The sequence below is a fragment of the Necator americanus genome, chromosome I (assembly GCF_031761385.1).
Source record: "Necator americanus strain Aroian chromosome I, whole genome shotgun sequence".
NCBI classification, from domain to species: Eukaryota; Metazoa; Nematoda; class Chromadorea; order Rhabditida; family Ancylostomatidae; genus Necator; species Necator americanus.
In genome coordinates, this window is record NC_087371.1 from 20,555,619 (window position 1) to 20,578,601 (window position 22,983).

Below are 22,983 nucleotides of genomic sequence, written 5' to 3' on the forward strand. Positions count from 1 at the left end.
TTCCAGAGCGAAAAAAATACATGCATTGTTTCGGATACTTCCCAAGATCCAACTTGTAACCTCTACAGATCGGAAGCATGTTGGTGTCAGGATCAAAAATGATCAAGTCAGAGTGTTAAAACAGTAGGCGGCTGCAAGGACACGTTTCAACGTTTTTAGAATTAAACAAAGCAGAACCCGAAAATTTCCCGCACTTGTTTCCACACTGGACCGCTTGGTATTATGTATGGTATTGTGGTGTCGTGGTATTCCGGATAAGGCATATCGGAACAGCATCGACAGTTACAGGCTTTACATACTATACTGGCTTTCAACATAGAATACTTGTTTGACTAATCATTCGCTTGTTTTAATTACATGGTTGTTTAAAGGCATCACCCCACGAATCTGGAGTGGTCCGGATTTCCGGTGGAGTATTTGTATACGGGATAGTAGATTATGGGGAGGAGGGTGATTCCGTTCATTTCTTCCTAATTGCCGTAAAAAAACGGCCCGGAAGATACGGCTTCATACGTTTTGGCGCACCGTTTTATACAAGAGGTTCGATTGGAGCGCGCCAGCCCAGTGCGGTGCCGCATCTTCCGGGCCGTTTTTTACGGAATTCAGGGAGGAATGGACGGAATCACACCCATTTTCACAATCTACTATCCCGTATACGAATACTCCACCTGAAATCCGTACCACCTCAGGTTCGTGGGGTGATGCCTTTAAGCTTGTTGGGAGTGAAAATATTTACAGAACTTTGTTTAATTGGTAGTGCTGACCAATCGATTAGAGCTCAAAACCCACTTGTAAACAATAGAGCTCTTTAAACCGTCCCCAGCCACAGCACGACATCGTAGAAGCACCTTGTTCATCTGAATAGGTACGATCTAACTATTTTTACAGTTTCTTAAAGACTTGTGAACGATTTGAAACCCGATAACAAACCTCTGTGTTCTCCACTACTGTCACCTCCTTCTTACAGTCAGTACTCGATTGCCAACGAGGAGCTGATTGTTGTTTCTCGTGGATTTTGATAGTAACCTAAAAGAAAAAAACGTTTGACAGTTGTGAGCAGCTACCTTTAACTTCCCCAAGGATGTTTTTTTTTACCTGAACAGTCGTCCTTTGCGACTCCGGTATCCCATTGTCATCGGCAACGACATTAAACACGAACTTGTCCTTCTAAAGATTCGAACATGATGAGAATTCGGCAGGAAACAAGTATTAAGACCAAAAAATGTCTCTACCTTTTCAGTTTTAGGTATAACCCTTATAAGTGTTATTTCGCCAGAATGCTGATTGAGGATTCGAAAGAAACTAGAGTCACCTTGGAACTCTTCTCCTGAATTGAATTAATTGAGGTAAACATCATGTGGAAAAATACCCCAGAAAATAATCTTCCTTGTCTATTCTTTGCGAAATAAATATTTTCACTTCATCTGCCATGAAAAAAAATAAAAAAAAAGCCCAACCTGCAGATGGATCTGCCTCAAGATGGTATGTGATGTTTGCATTGTGTGGTGCATCGTTGTCGAATGCGAAGACTGTGAGAATGGACGTTCTAAAATAAGATTTTTCGGAAGACAATTAACAGTCGATAAGCGCAGGGGACTGTTTTGGCGCAGAACCCGAATTTATCTGAGCCTACTATGTAAATTTTTATCTTAAAAAAAACCCAGAGAGGCCTAAAAAAGCATAGGAAAACGAAGTGTTATTTTGCAATTTACATACTTTCCATACTGTGCACATTGTATTGCCCATTGAACTTCACCTTCTTCGGAGAAAAACTCTTAGCCGTGAAATTCTTAGTTTTTGCGAAATGGAAATGGAAATATTTTTCATGGAAATATAGTAAATGAAGTGAAATTCACTACAAAGACTGCTCGTGAAGCGGTAAGAATGAAGTGAAAAAAAAAACGTTGGAAATGTTGCACACTGTAAAGGGTACGTATGAAAAATTGAATTTCCCATGAGAACGATGGCATGTAACGACGAAACTTCCGTCACAAATCGACTGCCACAAAATCGTTGTCCTTGCCTGAGCATGACAAGTTACCGAGACGTTTTCGTCTTTAAAAAAAATAAATGACGTATGTCTGCGCTTATGAAAGCTTGCAGCTGGGCTGTACGTTCTAGTATAGCACCGAAAAATAGTTGGAAAGATTCCGGTAACCACCCGGAAAGAAAACATTACTTCTAATACACATTAGTTCTTGTTTCGTTGTCAAAATTAGTGCTGACAATGAATGGATCATCGTCGAGAGACACATTTTCATCATACGAGAAAAATCATCAAGAGTTATCCCTTTGTTCGAGAAAAAGGAATGCGCCGGAGATGAAGACAAATTCAGTATGTTTTGTTTTTGTTTTTCATTAGAGGAGAACGAAAAAAAAAACCAGAAAAGCTCCACCCACCCAATAGTTTCGCTCCTTGAAATGCTCGTCTCGTAGGAAGCCCGATCGAATTGCGGCGCATTGTCATTCACATCCACAACCTCGATAGAAAACTGACAGAATCCGATCAAAGGCCGATCACCACGATCAGTCGCCTTAACCAGTAATATTAAGCTTTTTTTCCAGAAAGCAAGTCTGAGGACAATGAATGACCTTGACTGTGACGTCTTCTCTGGGACGAGTTTCTCTGTCGAAAATCACATGCGGGGAAGGTGTGAGAACTCCGGTGAGTTTGTCGATGACGAATGGTTTTCTGGATTCGGTTTGTGCGTAATATAAGGAGTAGACGATCTGACCGTTTGACGACGAGTCTTCATCGGTGGCCTCAACCTAAACAACTAAGGTGTACTTCGGAACACTTGTACTCGCAAAAGGCAAATGTCCTTACCTTGATAATAATAGGCGGATCTTTCTTATAGACTCCTTCCTGAATTTTTGCCATCTCTCCGTAACTTGCACACGAACGGAACTCAGGTTTGTTATTGTTGACATCTTCTATTCCTAGAGAAATACAAGGAATAACCACAATTTGTGCTGACAATCAATGTTTGTCTTTCCTTCCAATCCTCATAATTATCTCTAGTCATTAGTTCTCGATTTTTTTACTGGTGTCTCCGCCTTTTTGCTAATATCCTCACCTATAAGGACGGTAGCCATAGCTAAGTGCTGAGTTGACTCCGTAGAGCAGCATGATCCATCGTCACGAGCGATCACTGTGAGGTTATAAGGAGAATCGTTTCGAAGCAGATCAGTGGCGTGGACCCCTGGTCTAAGCTTGATCAGTCCTGAATCACTTAGATGATGGACTAAGTGACAATAATAATTCGGAAAATTAAGATAAAATGGATTCAGTGAAGAACTGACCAGTATCTTTGTCTATGTGGAATAGGTTTGTTTCATACGTTTCTCTGCCTTGTTTGTCAACAAATGCGTATTCGACTTGGTCTCGGTCTGGATCACGAGCCTAAACATGGACTTTGGCTTGAAAAAACCATAGCTCGGAGTGGATCAGTAGACCCTATCCAAAATATTGTTTTTTGCAACACCGATGAAATTGCAAGTTAATACTTACAGAACATTTAGTGTTTATTCGAACTTCATACTTCTCCCCCTTCCCTCCCCCAATTACGGTTTTGGTCCTTTGCAGAATCAAAAAAAGCTCATAATACATAGAGTATTTGGCGCCAATCAAACAAAAAACCTACATTGAAGAAAGAAAATTTATGAAAATTGAATTGTGTCCGCCTCATTTCTTTTCAACAAATGATTTTCTGTTGCTGAACCTTTTTTGCTTGGCGGTACTTGAATACTTTATGCGAAATTACCAAACAAGACTGGGAAGGGTGTCATTTGGCGTACGTGGCTGCTTGAAATAACCACTAAAAATATCTAAACATATTGAACATTCTCTTTCCGCGTTGTTGCTACCGAGGCAGAAACAACTTAGAAGGAGCACTCACAGCTTCAAAACGTGGTACAAATATTGCGTCAATTTTTACACCGCTTTTCATAAAATCTGAATTTCAAATGATTTCGCTGCTTGTTAAGATAAACATTAGTTCAAGATATCTGTTCTCTTCGTCGTAATTTTATATGGAATGGGTTTCAGGAATTGATTACTACTACGAACATATTAAGAGATGACTTGTGTCCCTGGACTGAAATGCGGGAATAGGAGCAAGAAAAGAGGACGAAGCAAATAAGCACTGCGGATAAAACGTGAAACATGGATGGAGGACAAAGGCGTATCAGTCTGGTTCAGATGCCCAACGAGTTTAACGACAACTCGTAATCACTAAAATTTCAGAGCGCGAAACAATGACTTGGGCTAGGTGATGATCAACGCAGTGTTTTCATCCTTCCAGGCAAGTCTCGTACCAATTTATCCCGGAATGCACAAAGGCTTGGTTGGTAGTTTGGTTTCGAACCATCGACCGTGCGGCCACAGCGGACCTCTCAACCGACTGCGCTACACCCGCCCTAATCCAAGACGTTAAAACTTCAAGAACATCAGTTGTTTTGATTTTAACTGAGCGGTCTAATCCAACACTGCAAAGTTAAACGAAATGAAGTCCAGTGCATTTCCACTAGAACAAAAAACAGGAAGAAGAGAACAGAGAAGTCGCAGTACAAACTGAAAAATTCTCTTCTTTTCCGCTAGCTCAAACAATGAACAAATTAAGAGTAGGACTAGAAGATGAAAACAACTCGATTTTTAGCATTGTTTCTCTTAAAAAGTAAGGACTAAAGTAAAATGTAAGATTAACTTCAACAATGTCCTATAAGTGATGCTTACCTGTATTTGAACCACAGGAGTTCCACCTTGAGCATCTTCGGCGATATAAGCGGTGTAGTGGCGGGTTGGGAAGAAAACAGGTGCTTCATCGTTAGTGTTTTCCGTTCGTATATGTACCTGCAGCGGAACAGCAGTGACCTGCAGGTACCGAAAAAGTGCACCGAGGGTGACTGAAACTCACAGTGGCATTCGAACTGAGTGGTGGATTCCCGAAGTCTGTAGCAGTAACGTTAAATCGGTAGATAAAGAAGCGCTCCTTGAACTGGTCCGCGTCCAGTCGATTCTAAACGAGTTAGTGGAGGAGAGATTTATGACTCCCGAATTCCAGAAAAACCGACACTGCTGCTCTCTGCAAGCTACTCACCTTCGCCGATATCTCGCCTTTCTCGTTTATCGTGAAATTATCGTTGTCCACAGAATAGCGGACACGTGCATTCTCACCCGAATCCTTGTCTTCAGTGCGAACTGGAAAATCCAAGATAAAAAATTAAGGATGAGGTGTTCCACGATGACTAGTTCCTTTGCGTTGCGCAAATGCGATCAACGTTAATTTAGAATTGTACAGGCTTGAGGGGTGCGATTACTTCTTGGAGAAGCTAACCGACGTAACACTTCAGCGCACTTATTCTTCGAAACAAATGTAATAACAATTTATCGACCACGGAGGGATGAAAGCAGTAGTTGTCCTTAGTCGGTATCTAATCATGCGCATTTCTAGGGAGGCTACAGATTTAAAATTGCATGAGGTCCTGTGGTGTAGTGGTTATCACGTCTGCTTTACACGCAGAAGGCCGCCGGTTCGATCCCGGCCAGGACCTTCGTCTTTTAGTAGTGAAGGTTTCTTGTTGTAAAAAGAATTTACGCTTCGGGGAAATTATAGAATAGTTAATGGTTTGATATAATTCACTCTTCTAGTTTCCTCTGATATGAGATGCGTGTTCTCCTGGATCTACACAAGCGAATTTTACAAAATGTTCCTCTGATTCTTACGAAAGGAGAAACTTCGTCGAAATTTCAAGAAATTCTAGACCAACTTTTAGATTACGTACGCTGGACCTCACAAAAGTTAAAATTCTACGAATTTCCAGAAATTAGAGGAAAGGAAGAAATTAGAGGACCAAAACGAGCAAGACCAAAGAGCAACACTAGGATAACACGGATAGTATGTGGGAAATCCAGGAATTTTCCGCGTAGTTTAAAGTTGAAGAGCCTACTGCCTGCAATATTTCCAAAATTTCTTTTTACCAAGTTTTGTGCGCAAAAAGGTATCTCAGTTTTGTTGTGCTACTCAACGATGTTTTCAAATGCTCCGACGAGTCAAGGCCGATCGAAAATTCGAAGCACAAAGTAGAGGAAGCAGATTGTTATCTATTAAAATAAACTTCAAGAAATCCTACCTTTCAGAATCGTGTTTCCAATGGGGAAATCCTCTCTAACTTGAGTAGTATAAAGAGGTCGACTGAAAACTGGAGCGTTGTCATTCACATCAGTGATTTGCACATCCACAGGAACGCTTGACTCTTTCCCATCTTCGCTGGCGAAAACTGAAAATACTGCTCTACAATTTTGAAGTTCAAACTATTTTTTGTGCTTCTTTGCTCAAGACGCATTGCACTTCCTTTAGTTCAAATACAAATATCCTTGAAACATATTTACCTAGGACTCAACCTCGCTAATGTGCAGCCACAGTAATTTTTTTCAAAAGCTTCTGAGGGTAGGTTGGAAAGGTTCTGGCTATACTAAGCCGAAAACATTTTTACTTTGACACTTATAACCCAGCACCTCCAGATATTCTAGGTAAGTAAAAAAGTAAAGAACAAAAATATTTCATTAGCGAAAAATGATAATCGGGCTACATTTGGTGACCGTAAGAAAACTGTTTCGATATGATCTCTTTTTTGCTATTTTCACCAGAGGTCACTTTTTTTTGAGATCTTCCAGTCCAGGAAACGTGACGTGATCCACTTCTGGTGAGGCTAGGAGACCAGTTTATTCGGATGGAACAACTTGCCAACTTTTTTGGTACCTCATGAAGTTAAAATGAAGACACCGTAACCACGTCAACACGATAAACCACGATAATGAACCCTAAAATGGTCCTAACTGTTCTCTACCAAATCATCACATAAACAATAGAGCTTTTTCTATGGTACCGGAGGAATGTTTTTGTCGCTACCACCAGAATTTTGAACAAAGGACACTGGAAGTCTAGCAAAAAAGTGAAAGAGGATGAAAGAAAATGGAGAAATATATTTAAGATCAAAAATGTTCATTTAGCTTAGTTTTAAAAAATAGAGGATGTATAGAATATCATATCAGTTATGGGGTGATCCCAATACATGAACATTGATTCATTTTTGTTTCTTCATTGAAAGAATGTGAAGTTAGCCACAGAATAAAGAAGGAAACGCTGTGAAACCGAACTGAACTATCTGGATGATTTTGTGCTTTCATAGCGAAATCAAAGATTCAAGGATTCAAGTAGGTCCTTTCTTTGCTAAATAGTTGGGTCTAATTGTTACAGTCCATATATTACTGGGACATAAATAACTGATTAGTTCACATAAGTGCCATGTTCAGAGATCCACCACACTTCAGGAAAGAATGCATAAAATTCCATCAATCCAATAAAATAGATCAACTAAACAGCATACTGACTGCTCTCCACAAAAGTCATCTACAGTCAATTGCATATGTGTGTGCACCTTTTTTGAACGAAGGTCTGAAGTTGAACGAGCGGAGCGTTTTTTGCGTCCCCGCTTCATGTCAGAATGAATAGCCAGGATACATAGAAACCCAATATTGGATGATTTCTGCTTCAGGTGCTTCTGGTGGAAAAAAAAAACAAAAAAAAATCTCATCTGAAACACTGAGTGGATTACGTGACAAAGTGTGTATGAAAAGTTAGAGACCAGAAAGGGAACTATTTTGTCCCATTTATTTATTTTTTGCAAAGTTTCTCGTTCTCTTAGCCGATTCATTTTATAGAAAGTATGTTACGCCAAAATACAAAATTCTATTTCACATTTTTTAGCACATCTGCCTCTGTTCCACGAAAACGCAGACTTTTAAGGAAAAATGCAATTAAAAAAGCACTCTGCAGAAACAAGAAGTTGGAACAAGCGCTTCTTTGTTGCTAAAAAGAGAAAGGAAAAAGAGAAGAGAGTCACATTTAGTGAATTAGCGACAATATTATGGGCGCTTTGCATCTCATTCTAAGTGTTGTTTAAAAATGACATGAATCCATGGAAAGCATTGCTGGAAATTAGCCGTTGCAGTTGCACCACTCGATAGAATGGGTTCCACTCGCAGGTGTCATTCACCTCAAGCACAAAGCAAAGCACAGTCGCCTGGCCATGTCATAATCCATGCCGATCAGTCAGCTTTCATCCCGAAACCGTCAATTTTGCCAGCGGAACGGTCGGTCCCTGCTTTGTTGTCATGTAACGTTCAGCAGCTGTTACAAAATCGCAAGCGCGCATAAATCAGTGCGGATGATCTGTGGCTAATAACGCTTCACCTCCTTAAGCGGTAACGATATTAGTGTGCAACTGCAAGGATAATCGTCCTAATGAGGACCGGACGTAGCGAACGCTACCCTCGTAACTGACACCTAAAGCTTGTTAACCAGGTGACAGCGATGCGCACATCGCATCTTCGACCGCATCGCCGCCGATCTTGATAAGGTCACCTCGGTGACGATTAATTAAGTGAAGGAAATTAACCGGATGGCTAGCAGAAATTGAATGCAGAGATTGCAGATGAGCAAGCGCTTGAAAAACGAACATAAATAAAGTGAAATTAGCTAAAATGAGAAGACTCGGAGGGATTTTCCACTCGACTCCGACTTCGTCTCCCATCTTCATCAGAATAATCTCGTTAAGTAGCGGAAATTTCGAGTTTATAGTCGTTTTTCAGAGCAATTTCAGAAGGCATCAATCAAGGGTAGCATTCTTTGTCATCGTTGGTGACCATCAACGTTAGTGAAATGAAAAGATGATTCTACTGAATGTCAAGGTATCTGCGAAGGTTTCTGTAAATTCTACCAGTTCTTATTTCTTCTTTAGAATGAAAAAAGGAACACACGGGAAATCACATGCACCATTGTACGATGGTGACGAATGACACATTAAAAATGCTAACGATTAAAGAAAGTGGACACGGATCGCATTTACCCCCTCTAGACGGAAGCACTAACTGACAATATCTCCAGTTGAACACAAGAGAAAAAGGTAAGAGTCGCAAGTTCGCGCCTTCTCCATTGTCTAGATGCGATTTGAACGGATATTGTTGGTTCGATATGTAACTTTGCCAGAAATCTTTTCACATTTAAGTCCACATAGGTCTTTTTTAATTGACTCGAGAAGAAACAATATCCCAGCAATTCAAAAACCTCAGAGAATTGACGGGCATGGATGTAAAATTACTGAAGAGTAACTTAGGAGCCTCAAGGAAGGCTAACCCAAAAGTGGATCGTCTAGGTAGAGGCGAAACTATCCATTTTTCAATATTATCCTCTATCTTATTTATTTTGACTTTTAGAAGACGGGTACAGGAATAAATCACCGATCGAAATTATCACAAAGCAACTAACCAATGAGTTTATAGAGCTTCGGCTGAGATGGATCGTCGAAGTCAAGAAGTCGCCTCAAATGAACGACACCACTTTTTGGATCGATGCCGAACACAGAAGTCTCTTCGCGTTGACCTCCATGGTAACCGTAGAGTGAGTACGTGAGCTCCCCCTTTGACCTACGATCATCTATCGCTCGAAAGCGATGGGCTCGAACGTCGGCCACACTGAAATCACGTGTAATGACAATGGCTCTCATCCTATAAATGTTCTGGATGATCTTTGCAATTCCGGAGCCAAATCTGAATGAAGCAGTTTCCCGAATGCTTTTCATTTGTTCATCCATTTATTGAAAGCATCCAAACAAGCGCCATAAATATAAGAGAGGAAGAGAAGGCAAAATCGGTAACAATTCCGCTTGTATTTCCTTCTTGTTTACCTGTTGTTTTTTGCTGCTGTCGATTTTTTTTTGCTATTCTTAATATATCTTTCTGTGTTGGAATGTCAGTTTACACTAATGAATATAAATTGCCATAAAATGAAGTAAACTTGCGCAAGTATATAAGAAATAAATTCCCTGAGAACCATTAGAAGTTAAAAAATAAATAAAAGTGAAAATGTGCCACACTTTTGATACTTGTCCTTCAAACTGTATAATTTTCCACAAATCGCACACCTATAATCCACTAGACTATCCTCTGCAAGGTAGACACTGTAATGTTGTTGTAGAAATTGTGGTGGACGGTCGCCAGCCAAAATATCCAGTTTCGCAACTTCGGATTCCTTAATCAAGCACAACGACTAGTCCTTGGCGAAAATTCATAGCTGAATCAAGGAAAAATCGTTGTTTCCGTCTAACCTGCTTCGTTTTGTTGTCGCTGGGGGTTTTGTCGATAGCCTGTACTAGAACTCGGTAAGTTTGTCCTTCTTTGTACTGTCTTACAGCTGTTCGTACAACACCGGTACTGGAGTCGACGGTGAACATTCCTGATGCTGAATTAGAGAGTTTTTGTTTGAGAATCTATTTGAAACAATAAATAGTGCACTTTTAACAGAGGGGTAAAAATTCCAGAAGAAAACACAATTTAATTTAATTTTTATGACCCTTCAAAGCCAGTGTTCGAAGATTTCCGAAGTCACTGCGAGGGTGACGACAAAAATAAGTTAGATAAGCAAAAATTGACCAGACCAAGATGAGTCATTTTAGTGTTTTTAAAATATTAGGCAGCCTCACATTTTCAAAATTTGGAGAAATTTCTAATGGCTTTACGGAATTTCCTCGAAGAAGAGAACTTACGTTCAGTGTTGATGAGTCGGTACTCAACGTCGTTGTCGCCGTCACCTCCTTCATCTCGAGCAACAAACTAGAAGAGAAGAAAGCTGATATGCAAAAAATTTCTTTCTCTTGCATTAGATGACTTAATGAAATGTGATATGTTCGGATGAAAAAGTCCCAACGAGGGGTGGAGTTTTTCTGAGCACTGGTTAACCAATACGACTAGAACTGCAAAAATTCAGGAATAAAAAGCATGGACAAAATGAAAACTCTTTTCTGATATGTATTTCAATTCTGTAAATTTTACCAGATCCAATATCACTAATAATTTTTTCAGTTTCCTCTTTAACTTGTAGTTTGTACGGACCATCCTTAAAATCTACATTGATAATATTTGTAAAAAAATTCAATTATAAATTTCAATTAGTGAAGGCAGATAAAATCTACGAAAATCTGTGTAAATGCAATTTCAAAAACAATATTGAAGAAGAAAGTCCATAATTTTGAGAAGAAGAATCCACTAAAAGGGTGCCTTACCTTGTATACGTGGAATCCTACAGGGGTCTCAATCGGAACCACAGCAAGAAAAGGTACCGGACCATTCACAAATGCCGGAGGCTCGTCAACATCCGCCACTTCGATTCGGACGGTTTGAATTCGTGCTGAAAATTATCTTTTGGAAAAATTATATGGTGCCCCTTCGAAGTCGTGGATGTCCTTTTTCCTCGTTAAACAGCAACTCCTGCCGTTCCTTAGTCACTACCAATTAATATGCTCATCAAACGGCGAGGATAACAATAGAAATCTGTGTCGGAACGGACCGCCGTTAGACGTCTAATTAAGCAATTATCGTTGCTTGCAAGAAACACCTGCGACTTAATTGGCTTATAAAAGCCTACCTCGTGCTGGAACAGTTGTCGAAAAATTTCTGCGAGAAAAACTTTATAAATATCTAGGATTTTGATGGAAGGAAAAACAACGGATTCACAACTGTCGAAAGTGTTCTTTTTCCTCTTTTGTATGAAAGCGGGGACTCCTGAAGTTACGGGTAAGGTTTCGGTGTCTTCGTCTTCGTAGGGAATGTGACTCTGACGATGACTGCTGCAGTTATTCCAAGATCCGAAAGGCCAGACTTCTATATTAACTGAAAAAATGAAAGCGAGGAGGAAAGTTTTGGTGATGTTCTTGTTCCAATTTTGATGATTTACGGTTTTAGTCTTCCTCAAAACTAGTCATGGATTCAATGGGTCATCGGATTGACGCTTGCGCAACCCAAATCGACCATTTCTGATTGATTCGGCAGCAAAATCTCATAATGACCTCCTCTATTGAGAGCGGTATTGACTATCGTGGTAAGCCACTCAGAGCTCGTTTAATGAGGAGGTCGAGGCGTCCTGAGTGGTGCTCCGCGAAGCTATCCAGAAAATGAGCTGTGGATTCCTTAGCCTGACCTTTCCATAAACTAGGTCTGTGTGCCTCTACGAATTACTTCAAAAGTGCTAGCGAATTCTAAAACAAACATTGGCAAATGGGGACTGTATCTGAAAGGAAGAATTCTGAGTTGTTCCGCTTCATCCTCTACGAATACGTCTTAATCTGCCCTCATCTTCTCACCCAAGCAGATCCCTTTCGTTACGTATCTACGGCTAACACATCTGGCTGTCTTAACGCTATCCATATGCTCGATTGGAGCCGTGGAACACAGCGACACAGCGTCGCGATCGCGCAATTAAACTCTTGTAATTACAGTATCCCGCTGATTTGACAATGAACTCTTCTTTTGTTCCACGGTCAGGCCACCGTAATAACGACACTTCAGCAAACTCTCCAGCAACAGATGGATTTTTTTGCTTGTATTAACCTTTGTTACCCTTCTGATGCAAGGAAATTCACGAATCCACTCGTCAAAAAGGACTTTTTACTGTGTTTCCCCTCGCTTGCTATGTGTTTCTATCCGGAGAAATGTCACTCACTATAACTGAGTGTTACGCAAGTGGCGACACATTTAGTCATCGTAAATTTGGGGCGTAAGTCGTGGAGTAACGGTCCCTAGAGTATCGGCCTCTTGACCCATTGGCATTCATTATGAGCAGCGGGGTTCGACATCCAGAGCTGCTTCATTGACCCAGTACCCGCCTAGCCCGAGGTAGTCAGTCCCAAGATCATCCGTAAACAAATGAGCTACTCCACGAACGGATTAGGCAATGAAAGAGATCCTTCTCATTCGATTGGGAGAAAATGAGGGATAGCCGGGGGTAATGAGGTCTAAATGAGGTCCATGTACCCGAATGTCGATGGTTGCGCCATGAACATCAGCGTCGGTGAAGATAAAGCTGCAAGCCAAACTTTCGTCACTGAGTGCAGTAATGTGAAGCTCAGATAAACACTTTTAGCAAAAAAGGAATCCACCGTGGCTAAGGAACGTCGCTAGGCCAAAATAACGGCAACGATATTTGTATGAGATATTAGTTACGATATGAAACAGGAAAGCGTGGGCGTGATTTTCCTTTTAAAGTATTGCTCTTTTCCGTGACTTTCAAGATCCTGGAGGCATAATGCTTAAAATTTAAATCCGCATGGTCGAAATTAAAGACGAAGAGAGTGCAGCGCTTGAGCAGTCCAAAAATGTGGACTGTAGTCTATGGTTTCAAATTATCGCATGTGTTTATATCTACAGAGAAAGTATTCCAGGATTCAAATTCGATTACAAGTAGCGTTGCAGGCCATATAATCAACCGGATCGATAGTGATTCGCCGGAGATTTCCTGTTCTTCTACAGGAAAACGGGTAAACGGTCGTGAGCATTTATTGCTCAAATCCTCAAAATTTAAACAGTGGACGGTTCAACGTCAAACTCCTCCAAATTTGAGCCAAATCCAAAAGAGCAAAAAAAGCTGTGATCTTTACGACTATTCATGATCTAGTTTTCTTGAAAAGTTACTCTGAGAACTCAAAGCAGCTGTTCTTAGCCTTGTTTCACGTTGAAAATAAGAGAATCCGTTCCAACGATTTCATGTAAACAAAATTTCGTAATATTACGCAATCCCGAATCGGATAGCGGTTGATCATTTTTTTGCAGTACTAGCAGAAGATGTTCTTCATGAGACTTAGAGTGGTAAACTTCAAATTTTCATCCTTTTAACATCAAAGAAATTGTCAGGTTAGCTCAATTGCCTCAGGCACACCCACTGGTGTGAATCCGCAACCACACAACTACAAAGTGAGTATCTATGTAGTTGTGTGCAGGGTGATACAATCACAGTGCTCCACTGGGAATTATGAAATGAAATTAGTCAACAATTTATTCGCCAGGAAAGTAAAAGTTCGCACCTCAGTGAGAGCAGCTCAGTTTCCAGTTCTGGCCATACGATATAAAAATACAGTATCTTATGTTGATGGAATAATTGTTGAAATTTGAATAATTGATAATTTTGAATTTAATTTTGATAATTTTGAATCTTATTCTCATTATTATTCGGGGCTTAGTATTCGATTTCATAAGAGATGGTGAGGTTGGCGAACTTAAAGTGCACGTCGTTCCTGCACGGCTTGTAGCTGTAACGCCCACACAGTCATCTTGATTAAGAATTCGCTACCTCAGTCCCCGCTTCTCATCCTACCGATGAGGTCATTCAGCGCTGTTCGTCATGTCGATTGGTGTCCATGGCGACCTTTGTTGATTCAAGGTAATTCACTCGTATGCACTGACATAGTCTGTGATATCCGGTGACATGCTCGAGCATATCGAACGGAACACAACATCTTCCTGCCGACAGCAGCGTGTTCGAACTCGATCGTCGTCCGGGGATGTGCACCCCACTCCGGTATTTGGAGTCCTTCATTTGGTTCAAGGATCTTCGGTAACAGTAGCCATCAACATAAGCGATAATCCGTCAATCGACGCAGGTCAAGTGTATCACATCCGGGGCTGAACTGACCGCTGATCAAAACAAACACAACAAATAAGAAAGTCAAATATGACGGATTTTTGGGCTTAGCTGTGAAGGCTGGGCATTTCTTACAGTGTGTAGATTGTCCAAGAAGGTATCAGAAAATAATTCGATGTATTTTGATGTTTTGACATGAGTTCAAAAGAGGAATCTAAATCCAGAGAGCGATTGATCAAAGTATGGAGACCCAAAGACGGTAGTTACACAATAAAGGTAGAACGATTGAATGGAATGGGACAATTACAAACGTTCCTCACTTTATTTACCGTGAAAATAATCATGAGAATAAAAGCGTTATGGCTTTAAGAGAAGATCCCATTCATTCAAGATTCCAATTCGTGCACTGTTTTCACCACACAAATGTATCTTTCGAGTAACGCTCACAAATCTATAGAAATCTCTCAAATCTTCCTGTTAATGTAGTTATGGGCCATTTTTCATTTTTTCCCTGAGTAGGTCATTTTCCCTTGAATATCTATCATTCGAGCACCATTTCTTGTTTGGCAAATTCCTCCCCTTTTTAAGAAGAATAAGATTAGTTTTCCATGATGCTTCCATTCAGACTTCCACGACCCCTCAATGACAGACGATTTGTGGCCTAACATGCAAACACATCTATACCACCTGCTCCAATAATCTCGAAGGAATAGACTGCACCGAGATAAGATTGCGGTGAGGAGCTGAGTAAAGATTTCCAGATTGATCTGCCATAAGAAGTGTACAGTCGTGTCAATAATCGCTGGTTCTTAAAGGTTATCGAATTATTCAAAAAATCTACTTGTTCCTCCTCTACAAATCATACAGGAAAAAGAAGTTCTCTACGAAAAAAAACTGAAATACTTGCAGAGTACTAGCATTCTGGATTAAGACATAGAAATTATATTTATGATTACTCTCTCGGTTTCTCAGTGTGAGTCAAAATGACAACCTCTCCGTTAATGAAACAGTGCCAAAAGGCAGTCTTAGTCTCGGGGTGTCTGATGCTTCTAAACAATGAATAGCGGTGACCCCGTCCCCAGCGGAGAGTCACCCATAAAACAGCGCAAAAATGTGGAGCGGAATGAGGTTGACCTTTTCGCTTTTTACCCCTACGAAAAAACCTGTTTCCCCAGGACAACAACTAGAGGAACGTTCCCAGCTTTAGTTATGATCCTCAGCGTAGCGCTCGATTGCAATCCGTGGGGTATATCCACTCAGTGGCGCAAATCAAATTCTGCTTCGAATCATAGATAGCCCCGATGTATGTCGCCATGTCCGCGTAAATGCGCTGCTGAAGAGGTTGAGAAGTCCAATTTCGCAGCTACGGGTGGGTTGCTAGGTCATCAGTCAAATTACAACGAGCAGCGAATAGAAATGGAACGAGAAGAGTGAGAACTTACGACACTGAGTCCTGGAAGTATCTTGGATGGAAGATTGAGAATTCGATTTTGTTGTTTTTTCTAGTTAACTGATAGGTTCTTCCAGACCTTTCCTAACACCACCCCCGAGACTCACTTTCTAATGGGTCATTCGTGGTGCAGCTGTCGTTTTCCCTTACTATCAGTGATGCATCTAATCCCATTATGCATACGCGTACTCCTACGTACCCTAGGATTGCTCTGCGCCTCCGTACGACACGGGCTATTTTCCAGCGATGCAGCTGATCTCCATATGGTGTTCCTAACGTCTGCGCGAACGGATATTTGTCAAACAAAGACTGCTCGTTTTCGATGAACTTCTCGCTCAGCAACGCACTCTCTTCCTACTCTTCCCTGGTTTCCAATTCTTAAGCCACACACGAATGATACATGCTTGGATACAAAGATCGACGGCGATAACACTTACTCGGTTCATTCTATCGAAAAAGCAAGAAAGCTCTATGAGAAACTGCGTCGGGAAGACTTCGGAGAGAGCTCCTAAACCCTCGCCGGATCTCCGCGCAAAGTCCCAAAATGACCGATGATCTAGACGCAGGGATGATATGAGTGTGTGAAGATGTTTGATGAATTGCGCTTTCATTTGTCGGTAATGAGCCGCCTTCCGTACGCAGCTTTCAGACACAGCACACAGATTAGCATATGCTTCTCCATTCATGTGTCCACCTCATACATTATCAATTATGGAAAGCTAACGACAGCTAGATTGTCTCGTGGATGGCTTGCAGGTGAAATGTCCTTTGAGGCTTGTGAGAGAGTTGCAGCGAGAAGGCTTAATCAGCCATAGTATGCAATTTTTCCTGGATATCAGCTTGAGGAAAGTGCAAAGAATGATCGAAAACTACTGTCTAACTAATCTGCTCCATCTTAAATAAATAATTTCAAGTATGGTTAAGAGGATCAAAGAGAAAGAGAGCTAAAGAAGAGACCGAAGAAGAAATACAACGAGGGGTGAATTTTGCAGAATTTTACAGAACACACAGAAATTAGTGGCATATTCATATATCCTAGACATATAAACCTTGATTTAGTTGATGTCGGAGCAGAAAAAAGGAATCAGAACGAAAATAAAAATGCTGAAATATACAAACAGAAAAATGCGGTGTTATCTTCGTTCAAAAACTCTTTCGCTGATCGCTTTGCAAAACCGCGTGAAAACCTGATCATATGTTCATTAAGGGGGAAAAGAGGTTATAATCTCCTAAAGGAAGCTCAAAAACCATGTATCCTAAGATCTTTAGAGGAAACAAATTTTGTGAGTTTTGTAAGTACCAACCAATAAAAGTGTTTTATCATTTTATAGCCGTAGTTTCACAAAACTAGGTTTGAAAAAGACAAGAAACAACGATGCGGCTCCTGAGAAAGACTTCGCAACATTTTTCCTTCTCCCAAACGTAAGGGATTTGTTTGCTGCACTTTCCCTTCGTGAACTAGTAATATGCGGGCGTACAACCGCAATCGGTCGTCCTCTCATGCACTCAAATGGCTCGACGCCAAAACTGACAGCTCCCGTCACTTATAATGCACTCATGAAACGAGAAACTACCACCCGCATGACATCAATAAAATCCTGGACACTTCTCTCGGAACGGAATCAATAACATAAATCGGGAAAAATGAATTCTTACATTTCTTTTTCCCCTCGATTTCGATCGTTTCGGAGAGTTCGTGGGTCTTCTCGAAATTCAACGACTTTGTTACTTTCACTGTGCCGTCGGGTAGAATGGTGAAGTGCTCCCTGACTATTGGCGCTGCTTGGATCCGCTCGCCATTATGTAGGGGGATTAGCTGAAATTTGAATTGCAAAGCGGTTAAGCTAATTTGAGCCGAGGGAGAAAGAACAACTACGCGATAGGACAAAAAAAGCATGCTAATAAACTTGCGAGTAGTGGGAGAAATTTGGTTACGGGAAACTACGAAAAGTGCATACCTTTCTGAAAAGTTCTTTGGTGTTTTCTCTAACTTTTACTACCACGGCTTCGGAGAGTTCTCTTCTCTGGCGACCTGAACTCTTAACCGATTCCCCTTTTTTCTTCTCGACCAACACTGTCACTGTCGCTATCGATTCCTGAAAATTCCCCTCAAATCAGCATTCACAAACAACCGTACGCTGCAAAAGTCACTGTTTTACGAGTTTTTGATTGGTTCTATTCAAAAAATGTTGAATGATGAACATTCAGGGAAACTTTGGAAGGAAATTCCGCGATACAAAAAAATATGCAACTTCCCGATTGAATTAATAGCGGCGGAATTTCAACGGATCCAATAAATTGCGAACAAAAGCATTCGGAAGCGTGAAATTCAAGTTCTAAGGCACTCTAAGTATATAACGCAGGAAATAAGCTTCAGATTAAATTGATATATTCTTATTCCCTGTGGGGTGGAAAAAAAATGAGGGAATTTACTATTGCTTTTTCAGATTCCTTATTATGTGACTTCTCGATCAGCGTCACCTGTGGCAAGTGCACAGAACAGCTTTTTTTCTTCAAACACAACTATATCATTTTTGAAAAAAATCATTTAATTAAGAATTATTCATCACCTGGCCAATGCGATCCCTTGCCACAACTCTCAGCTCGTACCTTCCAGGAACCACATTTGATGTCGTGTAAATGTCTCCGGAAAAGGGTGCAATCTCAAATGCTGAGTAACTCTGCTGTAGACTGTACTGCACCAATCGTTTTGCGCTCCTAAAATTACTTTATAAAACAAACCTTGAAATAGCTTAGTCGTAGAGGTTCTCTTCCACATGAGCGATCATTTCCTCTAAGTAAATTGTTTTCCCCCGTGCTGGGTGGTATCAAAATTAGCTGCAGTTATCGTCGTCGGCGTAGCTTAATCTCATTGAGTATCGAGAGCGCGAAAACAACATGAAGCCTATTCATTAGTACGAGAGGACATCATCCTCTGGGCAGTGTTCCCGGCTCGGTCAACCCTTCTGTTCGATGATTATGTAAAGAAATGGAGAGTGCTTCTTTCGCTGCGCGTAATTGCTCCCCAAAGAGAAGCAGCGCCAAATGGCAAAAAGAATTTGAATTCCGCCATTGGAGGGAGGAATCCACAAAAAATGGGGTTCGGTCGATGAGAGGCGAATCACAAAGACGAATCACGATGGCTGACATTCGCTGTGAAATGTTAAACGCAAGATATGGACTACATATGGCATTTCTTGTGTTTTCTCTGTATGTAGCTCGAATGTAGCTAAGATTTCAACCCCCTCTACACCCCCATCCAAGATTAGAAACATGCGCAAAGATCGGTTACGGTAATAGTGAGCAAGTACGTTTCAGTCCTCTCAAATAGGTACCGTAACTCATAATACTGTTTCTTGCACTAACAACAGACGCAACGCCAACGCATGTCGTGCGTAGTGCGTTCATTCGTACGGTAGTAAAATAAGTACGTGCTAAACAAAAGGCGGTAGGAAATTGTATGCTAACTTTTTTCAGGATTGGGGTTCGAGAAGAGATCAGAGGGAACAAAATATATTCAAAAATGCTTCAAAGAAAAGACACTTTAACTTCTCTTGGGAAATGGGAAAATCACATTAAAATAATCAGAAGATTAAAAAGGATTAATGAAAGGTGGTGGAAGGGTTTTTTTTTTCAAAAACATACCTTGCATTAACCCTCATAACAATCGAATTAGCACTAAGCTGGCCAATTGTTGTAAAATAATGAGATGCGTCGAACTTCGGTGGCTCCAGAGCAGCCTCTTGCACTAGGATAGTCACTTTGCAATTTCCAATGTCACGTCCAGACTCAGTAAATGCTCCGAGATAAAATTCCATCCTATCCAGCCCTCGGCTTTCTAGCACATCAGACAACTGGATCTGAAATCGTTAAATTTTCCTCTTCTGCCGGCGAAATGAGTCGTGAAAGAGAACGAACCGATGCGAATCCCCGTCCTTTTGTGTCCTCCCCGCTGATTATTGTGATTGGAAAGCCGTCTATTGGGGAGACGGGAGCAAATCGGACCGTCTGTGTTGTCGGCAGATCTTTGATGGTAAGCGGTCGGGAAAACAGCAGCAGCGAACCGTTTTCTGTTTTCTCCGAGATCGTCGTTTTGTAGTGATCCAGATAGAATTTGTAGGGGCTGCGGCGACAAATACAATAAGTGGAGGGGAACAAAATTTCGGAAAATTCTCGAAAGGCTCAGAATTCGAAAGAAAAGTTTGATTAACTCTTAGAAGAAAAGAAAAAGCGGCGTGAATGGAAAATAGAGTGGCACGACAGTTAGGAAATTCCTTTTTGAAATAGCAGGTTCAAAACGTGGTCACACTAGGAAATGTCTGAAACTAAGGAAGTGAAAGGAGATGCTACCCTAGGTCCTCGATTTTTCCATTAAAAAAGACTAGCAGCTTCTATATACAGTTACATACACGCATAATCTTGTTTAGACGAAAGTCATAAAATAAAATACCTGTCAGCAATTTCGATATAGATTGATATCACCCTTTGGTAGATGTCATGAGTGGCCATGACGTACAGAGGGAAGCGAATAACGTTCCCTGGCATAGGGCGAGTTGTGATAACCTGAACAACCGTAACATCTTCTCTAAGAGATACTTTTTCAGAAAATGAAACTGGTAAACAATCGAGTAATTGCAAACAAAAACTTTATTTGTGTCTTCCTAAGACCGATAGAGGGAAATGAAAAACAGATAAAAAAAAAGATGAAGGAAATGACCAAAAAAGTAAGTGGGAAAAAGTGTCCGATAATTGAGAACGTTACCTACTACAATTGGGGTCAAAACTATGCTTACAAAACCGGCACTGGACTTGAATTTCAAAAAAAGGAAAGTTAGCGGCAACCGTTTATTCAAATACGTACCTGACCGAAATCATTGATGGAAAAAAGGCGGAAGTAGGGCGAAGGTAGAATGCTAAGGATTTCATCGTCGCCGGCTAAAAACGAATGTCGAAGATCGGCGACAAGCCATCCGACAGCCGCATCTTTTCTCACTACGAAGGTAGAACGCTGAAAAAATGTAACCAATGTTGTAAGGAGCTAAATTAGTAAAAAAAAAACCGTATTATATCCTGAAAACCACGACATTCGCCCTTTTTCGTGCTTCAGAGTCATTTTTTAGAAGAACCCAATAGTAGCGCATGAAGCACCATTAGTGGCAAAGACCAAAATAAAAATAAAAAGATCTGCCATAAAATTTGAATTAAACCACTTCCTTATTTTAGTTTGCACTAAAAAGGCCTGATTCGTCCTTTTTCTCGTGAATCCGTGTTTTTATGATAAAATCCAGTTCTAGGAGCTTTGCAGTAGTTATCCACGCTTTTTCGAAGCCGTTGCTTGCCAACGTCGCTCTAGGCGTTCAACGAAGCCCCGCTTTATACGATGTTTGTCCGCGGCAACGGAAATTCGTGTGCCCTAAGCGATCGCGGTGTATCATTTACGGATACCGGATGTAGTTCATCTGATGTGCCGTAGCCATTTTCGGCGGTGTAGGCATCTCAAATGGCCGTATTTGATGCGTAAAAACGGCATCGATTCTGCACTCGGCTAATCGGGAACACCCTCTTTAGGAGATGAATAGCCATTTCGCACGCAATGACAGGAGACGAGTGTGGAGATATTAATACGTCACAAACGTTGTCACCCTCTGACAATGCGGACACGGCAACAGATCAAAGGTCGGCAAAGTTTCGTCCGTCAAAAGCAGAGGAGCCCGTGCTACCTTCAGCCTTTCGGGAAGATTCGATGCCGTCTAGCCCTTAGCATCATTGTAATTCAATATTGCATTGCAATATGCGCAATACTGCGTGGACACAGCGTCAAGTATTTTGGCTGCGCTCCACGCGTTCCCTGATGAAGTGCACCCTTATTGCGTTGGCAACACTTCCTAAGAGCTTCTGGGTGCAAACCAACTGGAATAGGAATGGATGTGCCGGGAACACCTAGGAATCGGAAGTAGGATTGCAAAAGGGGACGACGATAGGAAAAATTAATCACTTCAAGGCTGAAAAATTACAGCACACTCCAAGTCGTCTAGATATCCGTAAGTTTTTACGTTCGCCTGCTATAGACATCCTCGAAAATCTGTCCTAACGAAATTCGATGTTTCGTAGAACGCCGAATATTCTGTGTGAAGATAAATTATTAAATTTTCCCTCTGCAGCTGCCTCCATCAGAATCGCACTAGGAAATTCGTACGAATCCAGTGAGAATGTAAGAAGATAAGCCATTTCAATATCGTTAGAATTTTCATTTTAGGCTACAGCTTCCACATTAGATGCAAGCGCTTGCCGAAATCGGAAAAAATCACATAAATCCTATCATCCACTGAAGTCAGTCGCCTAGTTTTCGTATAATAATGCCAGCGTATAAAGTGCATAGAACCAATCCATTTAAAAATGAGAATCTATAAACATATTAAGTTTTTCTTACAATGCAACAATGAAAGTGGGTATATGCATTATTTGAAACTTCCAATGTTTGTCAAAAAAAAAAGAGATGAAAGTGAAATTTTTGGTTTTGTCGACTTCAGGCGTTCAAAAAAGCGAATAGAGAATTTAGGAGGAACAGAAAGTTTTAATCAAAATAATTGCAGACAACTAAGAATCGCACTTCCAGATCCATGCACATCGTTTGTTACAGATTCAAATGTTATAAGAGCTTTTTAATTTTGCCAAAGACCAATATACAGTTGGTTTATCTTTAATAAACGTTTCTCGGGAGAAATTCTAGCAGCTCCAATACTTTTTAAAACCCGATGAAAGTGTTTCCTTCATTTTCTCCTCCTTGTTTTTTGAGGATATTTTTCTTCTGAGAGCTGCTCAGTGAAGGGGAGCATCTATTATGCTACAAATAATCATCACCATTTCCACTTATAGTTCATAAAGTTTCGGTACAGCACTAATAAATTAATGAATCTCGCCAGATGCAGCTCATGCCAATTTGCATCAGTACACGACTGTCATAGAGGCTCATTGTCCTTTGAACATTTCGGCCTCGTAAATAATAGGAATTTCCCTTAATCCAATGGAACAGTTTGCCACAAGGGAAATGGAAAAGTGTAA

At 40.8% G+C, this 22,983-nt stretch overlaps 1 protein-coding gene across 2 annotated transcripts in view; it reads right to left on the minus strand.

Moving 5' to 3' along the window:
- Positions 1–22,983, minus strand: part of RB195_006327 (uncharacterized protein) — a gene marked incomplete at both ends in the record, with an annotated part of 70,499 nt that overhangs the window by 39,318 nt on the left and 8,198 nt on the right. For both annotated transcript variants that reach the window (XM_064179356.1, XM_064179355.1), the window contains 26 exons: positions 790–857; positions 931–1,026; positions 1,096–1,167; positions 1,233–1,327; positions 1,458–1,546; positions 2,401–2,534; positions 2,593–2,769; positions 2,828–2,940; positions 3,078–3,224; positions 3,304–3,403; positions 4,736–4,852; positions 4,917–5,018; positions 5,100–5,200; positions 6,133–6,279; positions 9,330–9,535; positions 9,985–10,091; positions 10,168–10,301; positions 10,606–10,672; positions 11,122–11,246; positions 17,578–17,737; positions 17,880–18,017; positions 18,492–18,639; positions 19,567–19,781; positions 19,840–20,044; positions 20,372–20,484; positions 20,783–20,929. In XM_064179356.1, the coding sequence (XP_064036314.1) occupies positions 790–857; positions 931–1,026; positions 1,096–1,167; positions 1,233–1,327; positions 1,458–1,546; positions 2,401–2,534; positions 2,593–2,769; positions 2,828–2,940; positions 3,078–3,224; positions 3,304–3,403; positions 4,736–4,852; positions 4,917–5,018; positions 5,100–5,200; positions 6,133–6,279; positions 9,330–9,535; positions 9,985–10,091; positions 10,168–10,301; positions 10,606–10,672; positions 11,122–11,246; positions 17,578–17,737; positions 17,880–18,017; positions 18,492–18,639; positions 19,567–19,781; positions 19,840–20,044; positions 20,372–20,484; positions 20,783–20,929 (3,323 nt within the window). The remainder of the gene's footprint in view (positions 1–789; positions 858–930; positions 1,027–1,095; positions 1,168–1,232; positions 1,328–1,457; positions 1,547–2,400; positions 2,535–2,592; positions 2,770–2,827; positions 2,941–3,077; positions 3,225–3,303; positions 3,404–4,735; positions 4,853–4,916; positions 5,019–5,099; positions 5,201–6,132; positions 6,280–9,329; positions 9,536–9,984; positions 10,092–10,167; positions 10,302–10,605; positions 10,673–11,121; positions 11,247–17,577; positions 17,738–17,879; positions 18,018–18,491; positions 18,640–19,566; positions 19,782–19,839; positions 20,045–20,371; positions 20,485–20,782; positions 20,930–22,983) is intronic.